The 16,450-nt window shown below is 38.9% G+C and overlaps 2 protein-coding genes across 2 annotated transcripts; both read left to right on the forward strand.

Moving 5' to 3' along the window:
* The first annotated feature begins 1,334 nt into the window (after positions 1-1,334).
* On the forward strand, positions 1,335-10,871 carry def6c (DEF6 guanine nucleotide exchange factor c). The gene is made up of 12 exons (XM_008400541.2): positions 1,335-1,616; positions 2,197-2,337; positions 4,419-4,595; positions 6,151-6,381; positions 6,461-6,607; positions 6,721-6,829; positions 7,759-7,982; positions 8,063-8,170; positions 8,936-9,102; positions 9,188-9,386; positions 9,476-9,566; positions 10,188-10,871. The coding sequence occupies exons 1-12, from the start codon at positions 1,521-1,523 to the stop codon at positions 10,373-10,375; spliced, it is 1,878 nt and encodes a 625-aa protein (XP_008398763.1). The 5' UTR covers positions 1,335-1,520; the 3' UTR covers positions 10,376-10,871.
* Positions 10,872-11,290: 419 nt separating this feature from the next.
* On the forward strand, positions 11,291-14,749 carry mcat (malonyl CoA:ACP acyltransferase (mitochondrial)). Its single transcript, XM_008400543.2, has 5 exons — positions 11,291-11,870; positions 12,465-12,552; positions 12,649-12,866; positions 12,939-13,076; positions 14,394-14,749. Exons 1-5 carry the CDS (start codon positions 11,457-11,459, stop codon positions 14,664-14,666), a joined length of 1,131 nt encoding a protein of 376 aa, XP_008398765.1. The 5' UTR covers positions 11,291-11,456; the 3' UTR covers positions 14,667-14,749.
* Positions 14,750-16,450: the final 1,701 nt, after the last annotated feature.

Here is a 16,450-nt window from a genome sequence, read left to right on the forward strand (position 1 = left end):
ATTTACTTTTTTCTTTTTCCATCATTGACGCATGTGCACCCCCCAAAATATTGGGTTGAGTTGCAGTTTGAACACAAAACTTTTAAATTTTGCTATTTTTTTCTGGTAGATCTATGTTTTAGCACAATGTTTGCTAATGGTTGCAGTTGGGAAACATTGCTGATTTACGGTAAAGTTGAAAATGCCATACTTGGCAGAGGGTAACGTTTCTTTAGGTTTGAAAGCTTCGTCTTCCTTGAGCAGGTTAGCATAGCTCTATGGGCTTTAGAATAAATAAAAAAATCTTCTTTGATAAGATTTTAGTCTGGTCAGTTCTTCTTTGAGCTGTTTTAGGTTTTAAGTAAGCTCCTGCTGGCCACGCCCCCTCAAACTCAATGTTTACACTCGCAGGTGAAAATGGCTGCAAACAGATGTGCAATTATACAACTGTACAACTTTGAAAAGCAGAAGTGGAATTTCCTGCACAACCAACAATAATGCAGGAAGTGATTTCTGACCGATAAGTCAACACTAAAACACTTGTCTTTTCCAGCAGCCATTGTACAGTGGCTGCTGGAATCAGCCATTGTAGAACTCCAAAATGTGCTGGAGTTCTGATTGTTTGCTAGGTATTTATTTATTTATTTATTTATTTATTTATTTATTTATTTATTTATTTATTTATTTTAGTTCTTGGCCTGTTTTTAGAAGCAGTTGAGTCCCAAATAAAAGTATAAAAAATGTGAAAAAGGAGAATTTTGCCTAATAGGTCCCTTTAAGTTTAGGGTTAGGGTTGATTAAAGAGGGACAGTTCAAAGCTTTTGAAACTTTTGTTTGTTGTCACAACGCAGCAGTGCAATTTTATATTTTATATATAAAATATGTATGTTTTGAAGTGTGTTTTGAATAAACACACTTCAAAACCAGTTTCTGCTTATATACAAAACATTAAGCTAAATGAGCTGCACATCACAAACTAAAATATCTGAATTAAGCCTGGAGGGATCTTTTTAGTTTTGTCTGGAACAACATTTTTAACCATGAAAAAACTGTCGGAATAAACGTCAGACGAATCACATTTCATTTCTTTGAACGTTTCCTGGTTGAAGTCTGAATAGAACACAGAGTAATGGTGAAAGGATGCGTTTCTAAACTCTGTACCATCGCACATGATCTGACAGCTTCTCTAAAATTTAAATATTATGCTTCCAACATTCCATAGCAGACCGCATTTGCATCGCGAACTGGCGAAAAGTGTGCGCAAAGGCGCGTTTTCTATCTTAAACATGCGTAAAATTGAAATAATCGAACCTACAGTTTTGAACTCTAGGCGTTATCTCCGTTTACTCCGCCTCTTTAAGTTTGCCCTACATCTGTCTGCTTTGGGCTCTTTTCGTGAGCGCAGCCAGCTCTGAGCTCTGCCCTGTTATTTGTAATATCACCCCCGCTGCGTAAAAGAAGAAGAAGAAGAAGAAGAAAAAAAACCGAAGCGCACCGCTCGGAAATGTAGTTCTTCTTGCGCACAAAGCGGTCTCCAGAAAATGGACCTTAAATCCGAGCTCCTCAAGTCGATCTGGTACGCTTTCACATCGCTGGACGGGGAGAGGTGCGGGAAGGTGTCCAAATCTCAGCTAAAGGTAAGCGGAGAGAGATTTTACAGAAATAAATAATCAGGCTCAAACTGATTTCTTTTTGCTTTTTTTTTTTTTTTTAAATGTATATATACTTTTTATTTCGCATGTCCAAAGATAAGCTAGAGACTATAAGTGTGGCTGATTTCCTGTGAGATTGTGTTTTGTGCTATGTGAAGCAACACTTGAACACACCTTTTGAGGACAAATATTTAAGACTTATACCAACAGAGATATGAGAACAAATCCAAGCTCAAAGTCCAGCCTTTTTCCTGTGGCCTACAAACAAACGGTGACTCAATATTTCTACTGTCAGGTTTTTTTTTTGGTTTTGTTTTAAAGTGGCATAGTCAGCATCCTTTTTTTTTCTGCAGTTTTTCCTTCTTCGGTAAGTTTTTATCTTAATCTGTCCAGTCTCCACATGCCTTTGCTGCTCTGAGGAATCCCAGGAAGTAGCAGACAGCTGTCCTGACACGCTACCAGCCACTGGAACCTGCCTGTGTTTGTGTTTGTGAGGAAACGTCGTAGTGTGTAGAAGCATAAGGAGATTTAAAGCGATACGTTTGTACTTGTTCTTCCTCCTCAGGTCCTTTCCCACAACCTGTACACGGTTCTGAACATCCCACATGACCCGGTTGCCCTGGAGGAGCACTTCCAGGATGATGACGATGGTCCGGTTTCTAACCATGGCTACATGCCCTACCTCAACAAATATATTCTGGATAAGGTACGGGTGCAACTTCTGCACCTTCTTTTGACATAAAACTGTCTGGGTCGTTTTTCTCCTGAAAAAATAAATAAATCAGGTTTTATTTAAAAGCTCCAGGTGCTTTAGATGCTTCTGTGTGCGTCCAGGGCCATCTGAAACATTTCTGACACAAATAGAATCAAGAATTTTGAGATTATTTCTGCATTTTCTAGAAAGAAAAAAACAAGAACATTTCTGAGTTTGAAAGAAATATTCAATTTTGGACTTTTTGGATATGTCCTGACTTTGAAAAGTCAAAAATGTTTGGCTTTTCAAACTTGAAAATTCCCAAGTGGTAAGAATTTTTTTTTAGATTGATGTAAACATTTCTGAGTTATTTCGTACAATTTTTTGATTCTTCAAACTCATAAATTTGTAGGGTTTTTATAGCAATTTTTTTATTTCTAAGGTTCAAATATTACCACGTTTTTTTTTTTAGAAAATTTATGAGATTAATCTAAAAAATTCTGTTTTTTTTTTTTTTACTTTTCAAACTCATAAATTTACATGTCTTTTCTAGCAAAGTTTTGAATTCTAAAGAGCCTTCATTTTCACATTTTTTTCTAGAAAAGTTCTGAGATTAATCTAAAAAAATTCAGTGTTTTTTTTTTTTTTTTTTTTTTGCAACTTCTTCACTTTTCAAACTCAAAATGTCCATGTTCTTTCCGGAACATTTCTGAGTTTTAGGTGGAAATGTACTCCTTTTTTTAAAATCTACAATTTCCCTAAAATGTTGTCATATCTATTCACTCTAAAAAAAAAAGTTCCACATAGCTCTGGAAAAGAAAAAAAACTCAGCATCACAGATCCAACACCGTGCATAACTTTATATATCAAATGCTTTTCCAAATATTTATCTGTTTCACGGCAGACCTGGAGTTTTTGTTTTGGAAAAACTCAATCTTAGTTTTATGTGACCAAAGCAATTTGTAGTTTGCTGCAGATGTAAGCATTTAAGAAAGTATTTAGCTCATCAACACTCTGCAATAAAGCAGAAATAATTATTTGTCATGTTTTAAATTCTCTAACTCTTGCTGTGACTGTAGATATTTGCACATTTAGGTCAGAAGCAATTTCCTTGTAGACATTTTTCGACTCCTCTTCTCGTCTTTTAAAGTTGTGTTACATCATATTTACACCCATGAGAAACAGGAAGTTGAAGGTTATTTATCTAAAGCTTACCAGACAATCAACCAAAAATATACCTTTTTAAAATGCTTAACATACATGTTTTTAATAAGAATTGTCAGAGAGTCAGTAAGTGAGTCACAAGTTAAGAATTTTATATATGCTGTGTTGTTTAGTTCCTGAAAAGCAGCAAATATCCCAATTTTTTTCTATTGGAATCAGTTATTTAGGCCAAATTCAGCACTTCAAAGTAGCACACACTATTAATACAGCTTTTCTATGCATCTTAAATAATTTATTAGCAAGTATTTTAGGATCAGTTTGAGGGCAGAAACCGTCACGTCATGAGTGAAAAAAGGGATTATTTAATTAATAAAAAAAATACTGCAAAATATAATAATCCATGGTCTGGTTATTAAATGTTGTTAATATTTGCTGCTATCTTGTAACATTTTTGAATCTTTAGATTTGATCATTTAGGCAAGTGTGACAACATTTAATAAAACAAGACTAATATTTGCTCATTGAAGTGTTGACTTTTATTTTGTGAGTGTAAATGCAAATAGGAAGTGATAATTATTATATTTCTATACCCTGTGTTGTCTTCCTGATCTGGTTTAAGAAAAAAGTAGCGCAGATACAAGTAGTAAAAACTAGGGTTAAAACAGAGACCAAACTGTTCAACTAAGTCATGTTTGCGACCCAATTGTAGATGAGAATTTTAAATAAAAAATATAACAAGAAGAACTTAAAGAACATGACAAAACATGAAGGGAACCAGTGACAGCAATAGAAAACAGAGCAAAGAGAAAGGAAAGGCAAAAGTACGGAAGAAGATTAGAGTCAAATTTATTTTACTTTGAAAAAGGAAAAAAAAGTACCATAATGTGAGTTAATGTGACGCATTTTATCGCACGTTTCTGTACTTCCAGGTGAAAGAGGGGATGTTTGACAAGGAAAGGTTTGACGACTTGTGCTGGATGATGACCATGAAGAAGAACTTCAACATGACGTCGCAGAGGCTGTCAGAGCGCGACTGCTTTAAGCTCTTCTGTTTGTTCAACCTGCTGTCTGAGGACACCTACCCACTGGTGATGATCGCAGAGGAGGTAAAGGAAGCTCAGCTTTATCCACCCACACGCCTTTACCTGCTCTCATGAAATGGGAGATGAGTAACTGATAATAAAATAATTTATTTCTTTATTTTTTTGCAAATCATTTCCGGAGTGAACGTTCCAAATGAAAACATGACATTGACTGATCTGTATATAAACGTGATGTCAGGACTTTTCATTTTTACGACACACACTTTCTAGGAATTAACTATTTATTCTAAACAAGCTTTTACAGGTTAACTAGATGTTGCATTTTGTACTGTTTTAAGAAATGCACCACTTGTGCAAATATTAATAGTAATGTTAGAAATGCTCCAAAGCAACAAAAAAACAACCTCTAAAAATCCTCCAAAGTTCACAGAATGTCTTCACATAAAGATTATTTTAAATTAACAATCTCTAACTTTGCTGTTCAAGGTGAATTTTTGAACATGGATCACCACTCATGTCTTTACTGCTTTTGTATTTATCATTGTCATCATTTTCATTTGTTCAAAGCAGCAGTAGTTCATGTAAAATGGTGCTTCGCTACGTTTTATTTTGTCTACAACAGTAAAATAATTCTGAAGCTTATTCCTGTTTCTTCCTTCGTCCGTGGCGTTATATTTGTGCTACTAACTTATTATGCAGTGAGACTGATCTGAGCGCACATATCTATGTGAACTAATAATAATTTGAGGTGTTTAAATCTCGCTCTGGAACTAAACTCTGACAACTTTAGCTGAACCAGACGACTGTCAAATTATGATGTTAGAAACTTGGAGCACTTTCAACAGCGCTCAGAGCAGGAAGCTAGGTTTTGTTCCACTGTAATAAAGATTATTTTTTACTAGCCTGACTCTTTAGTGCCCTACATGCAGTTCATTATGCATGTGGGTGCAGCGATGGCACCTCTACCTAAAAACATGTTAAAAAATGTTCGCTTTTAAACTATATATATACCAAATTTAGCCTAGATGTCAAAAATCATTTAGACATTTTTTAGACTTGTTTCTAATATGCATAACATAATCTAAACTCTGCTGATTGCTGATTAAATCCAAGCGACAGATCTTTAACGTCTCATTGTTACTGTCCTGATTTGCATTACTTTGGTGTGGAGTGCTGTAGAAAACCACAACCAATCCTCTTTATGTGAATCTTTCTGCTTTTATTTTCCTTTTTCCAGCTTTTCTGGGTCTGTTATTATTTATTCTTTGAAAAATGCAGCAAAATAAATTGAAAAATCATTTATTTTTGTACATGTGTTTGCTAAACAATGCTTTAGAGAAATAACTAACCACATAACCAATAAGTGCAACTCTGACAGCCAAGTGGTTTCACATTTCTTCACAGTGAAAAAGAATTAAAGCACAAGTAAGTTAATGAGGCTCTTCCTTCCTGAGCTTCCTCCAAAATGCTTTTGGTTTCCTGTAAGTCAGAGACAAAAATACCCCTCTGTTGTACAATAAGCACAGCGGCGTTCTCCTGGAGAAGCACAAAACCAGACGCTCTCTCTAATCTAAAGTGCATGCAAAATAAATAATTGTGACATTTTTCCTGCTTCTAGGTGGAATATCTCCTGAAGAAAATCTGCACAGCTATGAGCCAGGAGTGGGACGGGAAGCCCTTAGAGGATCTTATAGGCCGGGACCCCACGGTGCAGGAAGAGGGCATGTCGGTGTGGACGTTCCTGGAGCAGATGAGTACGGGTCAGCTGCTGAGGGTGACCAGCGCCGAGGCCTTCAGCTTGGCTTTGCACGAAGTCTTCCTGGAGATGTATCACAATGTCCTCAAGAGGGTGGGTCCTCCTGAATCCACTCAGGAAGCGTGAATGCGCTCCAAACGTTTGACCCAGAGTGTGCTCCCCCGTTTCGCAGGGCTACATGTGGAAAAAGGGGCACATGCGCAGGAACTGGACGGAGCGCTGGTTCGTGCTCAGGTCCTCCTCCATCGCCTACTACGTCAGCGAGGACTTGAAGGACAAGCGAGGGGAAATCCAGCTGGACAGGAGCTGCGTTGTAGAGGTGGGTGAGGAAACACCTCCGGCAGGACTTTGATCCGCCCAGAATTTGCGTTTCACAAACACACGTTATCAGAGTCTGAGCCTGTTTGCTTTCTTTGTTTCTGTGTGTTCTAGCCTGTTCCAGACAGGGAGGGGAAACGCTGCCTGTTCTGTGTGAAAACCCACAACAAAACCTACGAGATGAGCGCTTCGGACCAGAGGCAGAAGGTGGAGTGGACTCAAGGTGTGTGCGAGAGTCAATCAGCAGGAAGGTCAAATTAAAGCTACACTGATGTTACCTGAGCAGGGATGATTATTTAAAGGGGACCTTTTATGCAAAATTCACATTTTGCACTTTTTTATACTTACATTTGTGGATCTACTGCTTAAAAAAAAACACCCAGCTGTTTCTGTGGAAATAAGTTAACCCTTTGTGACCTAAGTTTCAAATGTAATTGTACAAAGTTCTTTAAATGTCCTGTGAGTCAATATATTTGCCCATTTCTCTACAACTGGAATTTTCTATATCTAGCAAGTTATTTTCACAATTAACCGTAAAAGAGTCCCCCTCACTTATTTCACTCCCTGCTACGGCGGGGGTGAAATTATCGTAATAACCCGATATTGGCTGGAAAGCGCAACGTCTCCCCTTTCAGAAACCGTTGGGATTTTTCAGATATCTCAAAGTGTGGCGGAGTTACAGTGCTGCAATTTTGGGTGGACCAAACGTACAGTCTGGAAGGGTTAATGTCGGGAACAGTCAATAGCTAACCAAACTAGATAAACGAGGTTAAACAGGACAAGAAAGCTTGTAAAAATGTCACACAAGTTTTCCACCGTTAAATGGAGAAGCAGCGTTCAGCTTCTACGCACCATAAATCTGGAACATATTTCCAGAAAACTGCAAAACAGCTGAAACACTGAGTTCCTTTAAATCAAGACTAAAATCCCAGCTAATTTTAACATTATAAATGAAACTTTAATCAAACATGCTTCAATTGTTCACTGTGTTCTAAGACTTTGAAATTTTGTGTTTTTATGGTGTAAAGCACTTTGAAATGCTGAAATGTGTGAAGCAGATAAACGTGATTGGTTTTTTTTCACTTGTATCTTTGTCCTGCTCAAGTAAGACTGAAATAAAACATCTTCATCTGTGTTTTCTTACCTCTGAAGCCATTCAAACAGCCCTCCGTCTTCAGCGTGAGGGCAAATCCTCCCTCCACCAGGAGCTGAAGCTGAAGCGGCGCGTCCAGCGGGAACACAGCCACCGGGAGCGCAGCCGCAGCGCCCGGAGCAGCTGCAGCAGCCGGAGCAGCCAATCAGACGACTCCAGCTTCCAAGAGATGGAGCGGATGGAGAAGGAGAAGCAGGATTTGGAAATTGAGAGCATCATTCAGGTGAGATGGAGCAGAAGGTGGAGTTTTGTCACCGCTGCGCTTTGGGGATTTTGTTGCGCCTCACCTTCTGCGTTTTGCAGCATGCGCGAGAGTTGGAGATCCGCAGAAGGGAGTCGGAGGAGAAGGAGCGGAGGAAGCAGAGGGAGGTGCAGATGGATCTGGAGAGGCAGCTGAAGGAGGCAGAAATGGTTTGTCAAAGTTACAAAACTCAACCCGCTCATTTACTTACACATGTGACAACAGCAGGAAAATGTTAGCAGTAAAATAAAACTCCCCACTTAGTACAATACTAAACACTACTTGCTACTCCGGCTAATTTACCATAATAGTCAAAACATTCGTGGTGAAATATTAGTTTTTATTCTTAGTTTTTTCTTTTTGCGTTTGTTTCCCCCGCCCCTGCATAGTTTATGTTTTTGGCGCATCTCTTTAAAGATATGATTGTATATTCAGCTGTTACCTAAAAAGAACCATTATAAATGGCTGTGACTTTAGAGACAAAAAAATGTAACAAGAAATGTGACATCAGTTTTCTTAATTTGTTCCCATGTTATGGAGGGGGAACAGATCATTTGGCAGATAAAGACCAAATGTACCCAAATCCACAGGATTTGTTGTTCATGATGAGAGAAATAAATACAATTAATGAGTTTTTGAGAAAATGATTAGTTCCCATGTTACAGAGGGGGAACAGATCATTTCAGGCACTTGAAATATTTGGTTCCTCCCAGGTAACTGTGGCAATTAAAAAGCAAATGTTTTTTTTAACTGGTTTTCCAGCTGTATGCGCTGTACAATGGTTGCTGGAAAAGATAAGTGTTTTGTTGCCGACTTACCATCCAGAAACCACTTGCTGCATTCTTGTTGGTTGTGCAGGAGGCTTTGCTAATGCTTTTCAAAGACGTACGGTTGTTAAGGCGCCGGTTTGCTGCAGTGTATCTGCTTGTGTCCAGATGAGGGACAGCATGCAGGCTGAGATCCAGGAGAAGGAAAGGAAGGCCGAGCAGCAGAAGAGACGGATCCAGGAGCTGGAGCTGACGCAGCAGAAGCTGGAAGCAGCTCTCAACATGGAGATCCAGGCTCGGCTGGAGGAGGAGAGGGCACGACAAGAGCTGGAGAGGTTTCCCTTGCCGTTCTTACATCACGCTATAATCGTGTTTGCAGAAATGTGTCGATGGAGACATTCTGTCCTTTCCTCTCCTCAGGTTGCTGGAGGCTGAAGAGGAGAAGAAAAGGCAGTTTCAGATCCTCCAGGAACAGGAGAAGATCTTACAGCGCTTTAGCGCCACATGCGAAGCCTTAAATGGGATGGAGGACGAGACCACGCCGTCCGCCCTCTACTCGGCCTCCGTGGAGCTCCGAAATTTGCAGGCGTCTCGCAAGAGGAGTCATCAGCACCTTGAGGTGACAAAAGAAACACACATGAAGCGAAACAAATTGGATTTGGGGGACAAAAAGACAGATGCAGATGTGAAACTTTGTTGGATTTCCAGGAGATGCAGGAGAGGCTGAGAAATGCCAGTCAGCACGTACGCCACTGGAACGTCCAGCTGAACCGCCTGATGACTCCGATCACTCCTGCAGGTATGAAATGACTTCACCGCTTTGGAAAACTTTTAATGTCTGGACATAAAAACAACATTTTCCTAATGGTGAAATAGAAAATGCAAAAATTCTTAAAGTTCAAGGAAAGTTACTTTCTATTTTTCTAAATAATTCATAAATATGACTCTTTTGACTTAAAAATTCTCAAATCATCTATTTATAAAGTGTCTTATAGAGAAATGTTAAGGCATTTTACCGGACAAATAAGTCTAGTTTGTGCTCATATTCAATCCAGATGAATCCAAATCATTCTAATGAATAGTTTTAAAACTATAAGTTGAACACTTTATATAAACTTTATTATAAGACACATTTTTGTTACGGTCTCTCTTTAAATCAAACCAAATTCACCCTTTAATCCCTTTGTAACTAATAGATAGCTAGATAGATAGATAGATAGATAGATAGCTAGATGACTAGCAAACTAGCGGGCAAGCTAGCTAGATAACAATGGATTCAAAGTTGACAAACTAGGCTAATTAATCATATCTAATATTACTTGTTAACATCTTAATACTGAATGAAATACTAATGAACATTTTACAAAATTAACTGCATGGTCAAAACAAAATTTAGCTTTTTTATTTTTTATTTTTGCAGAGCGTTTGGAGAGTCGTCTTCAGTCAAAATATACTTGTCCCAAAAAAGAAGGAGCGCTGGCCAGCAACGAGTTCATCTGTAAATATAAGATAAGGAACGAACAGAACAACAGGATACTTGGAGACGACTTGGAGAAACTGGAAATGCAGCTGGAGGCCGACTGCCTCTCAGAGGAATCAGGATGTTAGGAGTTTTAATCACATTTCAACTGTAATTTATCTTAAAATAGAGCAATGCTTTGAATTACTCAAGAAACACCTACAATGTAATAGTAAGCGTACAGAGAAGTTTTTTTTTTGAAAGCACCAAGTTGGGAAATTTCTGTACACAAATAAATAACAGAAGAGAATGCAGTACAGATGAATGAATCACAGAGAGAGCTCCTTGGAAAGATGTGGTCATCATTAATAAATACAAAAACTCTTTCTAACTGTTTAAGAGAAAATGTTCTTCCTGCAGAAAGCATTGAATTTTCTGAAAGCTGTTTAAGATAAAATGTTCTTCCTGCAGAAAGCATTGAATCATATTTATTATATTTTGAGTGTAAAGATAGAGAGCAATGATGATAACATAAGACCCAATCTGATTGGCACCGAGCAATAATAAGAGTTTTCTACAATAAATTCTCTGGAGGATTTGAAAAAGTTTGTCATGTTTGTCGCTTAAATTAAAAGTCTGAATGTATTGTTGCTGGTTTTCTTTTGCTCTTTCTCGACTGTTGTCTAGTGGGAATTATGTGATTCATGTAAACATGTTGTTTTACTATCTTGTTTTTTTATTCTAGAAGATTTTTGTTATTGGACATACAAAATTACATATAGATGTAGGCCTACATATAGTGTGCAAAAGTTTAATTATTTTCCAAAGATAGTTCAGAGAACATTTTTGACGCTATGGCAAAAGGTTTTCAGACTGAGATCTTGTTTTTTTCACAAAATATACTATTTTAATTTAATGGTTTTAAATCCATTGAAAATATTGAACTTTTTTTTTTGCATAAATTTATGACATGTCAATGAAAGTATGAAATGTTTATTATTTAACTTCACGCGGAATATTTTAGGCCAGAGGGGGCGCTGCAGAGCGAAAGCACCGGATCGTGAACCGGAAGAGAAACAAAGCCGACCGAATATTCTAAACAATATGGCTGTTCCCTATGGCTGTCATGCCGAGCTGAGAAAATAGTTCAGTTAGAACTATTTTGACTTTTATGTTAGTTTTGCAGATTGTTAAAGCTAGGCGTGAGTTGGTTTTATTCGGAGCTAACTCATGCTAGCACCGAAGGTTGTCGGAATGGCTGCAGCCTTCAGAGGGAAGGTCAGAAAGGTGGTCTATCATAGCCGGAGACTGTCCTCCCAGGAGCAGCCTGGACCTCCGGACTCTTCCCCGGAAAGCCAGTTACCTGCTGTCAAGGTGCGAAGACCGAGGAAGGATCCCAGTGGCCATTCCGTGCTTCTCTTCCCCGGGCAGGGTAGCCAGTTTGTGGGTATGGGTAAAGGACTGACGAAGTACCCCAACGTGAAAGAGATGTTCTCCGCAGCGCAGAAGATCCTCGGATACGACCTGCTGACACTGTGCCTGGAAGGGCCGGAGAAGGAACTGCTGAAGACGGTGCACTGTCAGCCGGCGGTGTTCGTCACCTCTCTGGCTGCGGTGGAGAAGCTGCACCATGAAAACCCAAAGGTCACACAAACTGTTGTTTAATTCCCATTTTTGTTGAGGTTTAACTCAAGATAAAGTAGAAATACGTTTTAGTTTTCACCTGTTTTTCTCAAGTAAAAGTAAAAAGTAAGCGTTCAAGAAATTCTTCCAAAAAACAAAAAGTGAGAAGTACTAAGTAACTGATCAGATCATCTGATTTAATATTTTAAAAATGATGTCATCAGGTTGATTGCATCATCAATCTGTAATGTATGTATAAAAACATACATTGCAGATATTTGAAAGTTTTCCCCCAGAAAACGTGCTAAGCCCGGTGGTTGGGTGAAGGGCAGTCATTCATCCAGCGGCCAGCCGTGTTTTTGAGTTAAAAAATGTTTAAAGTTGACAAGAAATTTGAAATTATCACTTGATAATTGTGTGTTATTGGAAGGTTGGAAGATTAATATCTGAACACCAACTATAAAGTCTTAAAAATGCAAACATTAAAAAAAAAAACTTAAATAAATAAGCAATCCTAAGCCTGGTGGGGGCGCTTGTAAAGCCTGGAAGCCCACCAGGCTTATAATACACTGGCGGAAACCTTGATTTGTGCGCATTTTCCTCCCGTCTCAACAGGCTGTTGAGACGTGTTCCGCTGCTGCAGGTTTCAGCGTTGGTGAATTCGCTGCTCTTGTTTTTGCTGGAGCCATGAACTTTTCAGAAGGTAAGCATCACTTTTTGTCAAAGATGTATTAATATAGTGAAAGTCTGACGAGAGATTCTTAAAGTATTAATGTATTTCCTTCTGCTGTTCTTCTAGCTTTGTATGCAGTGAAGGTGCGTGCAGAGGCCATGCAGAAAGCCTCTGAACTGGTTCCCAGTGGGATGCTGTCGGTCGTCGGCAGACCACAGGCTCATTATAAATACGCCTGTCTTCAAGCCAGAGAGCACTGCAAGAGTCTGGGGATCGAGGACCCCGTTTGCTCTGTGGCCAACTATTTATTCCCGGATGGCAGGGTCATTGCAGGGCACAAGCAGGTACGAACCGGCGATGTTCAGCTGTAGATTTGGAACCAGTGCAATATTAATGTGGCTTTGGGTTTTGTTTAGGCCCTGGACTTCCTCCAGCAGAACTCGCGCCGTCTCGAGTTCATCAGGGCCAAACCTCTCCCAGTTAGCGGAGCGTTCCACACCGAGCTGATGGCGTCGGCTACCAAGCCGCTCAGAGAGGTGCTGCAGCAGGTGGAGGTCAGTCAGCAAACGTTTCCTACACTACAGGCTGCACTTCTGCTTCATTACATCCACCTAACAGAACTAGTTTTCTAATTGTTCTGATTACTCTGGTTCTTTTAATTTTTACCCTCTAAAATCTCCTGTTGAATGTTGCTGTTTTATGTACAGGGAGGTAAAATAAAATGAAATCACATTTTTAAAAGTTATGAACGTGTTTAATGAGTAAGAAAAGGTTTGTTCCCCAAGTTAATTACAAACAAATGCACTTCATTTTTTACATTTTGTTTAAACAGTTCCATTTTTATTCAGAGAAAAATATTACAATTAATAAATCTACAAATTTCTGATTAGACGTCATCACTTTCCTGACATAATAAATAAGCATATTTTATATTTAATATTGGGGGATATAAAAAGATTAAATGAAAATTACCAACATTCTTGTTAACTACTGATAATCGTATATGTTGTAGTTTAAATAAAAGCCAATCAGTAAATAATATTTTAAAGAATTTAAGTAAAATGTGTCCGTATATTATTATGTAGATAAATTCTTATGAAATGTGTAAATATTCTTGGATAGTATATAATCATTTCACTATATACTAAGTTGTTTTATGTTTCCTGAGCAACAGCGGGAAATCATTTAAAATGTTAATTTGATTCAGAAAGTACGGATCAACATTTGATTGGTTAACCGACATAGTAAAACATTGTTAGCTCAGTGTTAGCAGTGTTAGCTCCGCCTACTGAGTTTCATTGTTGATTAGATCGTTTAAAATGTTAGAATATAATTGAATAAATATAATAATTGAATCATGAAATATTCTGTTAAAATGTAGGAAATTATTTTTTTATACATATTCTTGCATTTTTTAAAACATTATTTAATAGTTTTTTAAAATTTATTCATACATAATGCATAGCTGTCCAGTTCATCCAGCTGCTCTACATAACTAGTTTATATTGACAAATGTTTATTTGCAAAAGAAAATGCCTTTATTCTTTTTTGCCTGCTCAGGTGCAAAAGAGTCATTTTATTGTTAACTTTGTTATTTTATTATGTGTTTTTTTCTCTTCACTAGTAGTAGTTGTTTTTATTATGATCAAAGTAATTAAAGTTGCATGTTTTTTTTCTCCTTTATTTGGTTACCATATCAACAAAAACACACCTACAGGACTACAATCCACTCTTTTTTTTTTTTTTTTTTGCACATTTCATTTAATTTCTGTGCATCTTCACTGAATCTCAACACCTGGATTTTATTTGTTTACATCACAAATAAAATTTTTATGAAATGAAATCATTTTCCAACATTATTTCCCCTCCAGGTGCGACGCCCCGAGATCAGGGTCTACTCCAATGTGGACGGAAAGCGCTACATGAGTGAAAGCCACGTTCGCAAGCAGCTGGTCAAGCAGCTGGTGTCGCCGGTGAAATGGGAGCAGGCTCTACATGAAATCTACGAAAGGTCGCAGGGGGAGAGTTTCCCTCAGACGTTCGAGGTCGGTCCCGGGAGGCAGCTGGGCGTCACGCTCCAGAAGTGCAACAGGAAGGCCTCTCAGTTGTACGCTCACGTGGACGTCACCGCAAGCGAAACGTGACTCTTAACGATGGAAAAGATTGTGCATAACCATGTATTTAATGAAATGTTTTTTTAAATAAACACACCAGCCGATTTTTCTCATCTTGAAGTTTATTTGTAAGACGTGGGGGGGGAAAAAAAGCCTCGTCAAATCTGCAACAGAAAGTCCAGCTCCCGTCATTTCATCACAAGCGAAGCTACACATTGTTTTGTAAAAACCTTGGCCTCTTAAACCAGTAAGAAACTGCAAAAGACTGCAGGCCAGCAACAGTCCAGTCATGAGAAACATGCTTTCGAATATCAGTGCAACGGTAAAACAGCCTTCCAGTGCTACAATGTTCTGGCTTTTCAGGAGACTCTTTAAAAAAACAAACAAAAAAAAAACAATCTGGAGATGCTCCAGTGAATTTAGCAACACATTTTTTTAAGCTTTATTCTAAGGAAGGTGTTTCCAGTCTGTTGTTAACATCAATACAGCTCATGGAAATGGTATAAAAAAAAGAAAAGTACACAGCAGAAACAAAAATCAGCATTAATTTGAAATCAAATGCAAACTTTGTCTTTTTTTGGTCTTTTTTTTTTCCCCCAATCAAACATACTCAGACTTTCTTTGGGCCTCTTCCCAGGCCTCCTCTTACATCCACAGTCCACCAAAAATGCTTGCTGCTGCCAACAGTGCTACGGTCATGAGTGCTCCTCTGATCCAGCCAGGGCAAGCCACCACTTTTAAACTGCTCACCTTGAAAACGAAAGAAAATGATAAAAAACAATGTGATTTTACAGTATTGAGAGAATAGATATTTTAGAGTATCTGGAAAGGTTAACTGGATAGTCTGTCTATCTTTAGCATTCATGACAGGCTATGCTGAGCACGAGGTTTCACAAGTTTTCTTTGGGAAACCCTGCGCTGCAGTCAAGATCAAAGAATTACCCAGGCTGCCTTTGCCTCCGCTCTGAGGTTCCCCGTCCCGGATGTAGCGCTGACAATCCAGGCCTTCACCGGAGCCAACAGGCTCTGGAAACCCCACAGCTGGTTGTGGAGATCCCTGTAAAACACCAACCAGGATAACAACCAAAAGCATAAATATCCAACTAGAAATGTGAGATGAAAACAAAACAAAGCATGTTTTTGTACCTGCAGATGATCCGTGTCAGAGTCCGGGCAGGTCCCAGCAGGCAGAGAGGAGCTGGCGGCCAGTTTGGATCTCTCCTGGCCCGCTCCTGGTCCAGAAGGTCTCCGATTTCAGCCAACTGTCGACCAACGACCCTCGCTGCTCTGTCACGGACCCTAAACCAGGAAAACAGAAAACATTGAAACCATAAAACGTCTTTAAAACCCAACTGTTTTGAAGACTGGATCGAATCCTCTCTCTTTGTCGTGTTTGTTGTTGGCACAACTCTTCCCACATGATGTGTTTACATGGAACAACGTGCTCAGTAACTGAAACAGCAGCAGGGAGTGTCCGGCCTGTACCTGAGGTTCCCGTCCGCCATCTCTCCAGGTCCAGCCTGGAGGGTCACAGCCCGGTTTGGATGTCTGGTTTGTTCCACCATCGTGTTCTCTGAGCAGGAGCGACATTTTCACATGAGTTCCTGTTAAATTACTTTGATCAACCACCACATTGACAATGCAGGATGGAAAGAGCCTGCACGTGATCATGCATTATCTCTGGACTTCTAACGTTCATAAACAAGCTGTGTAAACAAGAGAACATGTGACCAGGATGGGTGGCGCTTGTTACCAGGGAGAGAGTCTGAATAATGAAAAAAAAAAAAAAAAAAGATCTGAGGTGGTGACTTCAT

Source organism: Poecilia reticulata, linkage group LG23, assembly GCF_000633615.1.
Source record: "Poecilia reticulata strain Guanapo linkage group LG23, Guppy_female_1.0+MT, whole genome shotgun sequence".
Taxonomy (NCBI): Eukaryota; Metazoa; Chordata; class Actinopteri; order Cyprinodontiformes; family Poeciliidae; genus Poecilia; species Poecilia reticulata.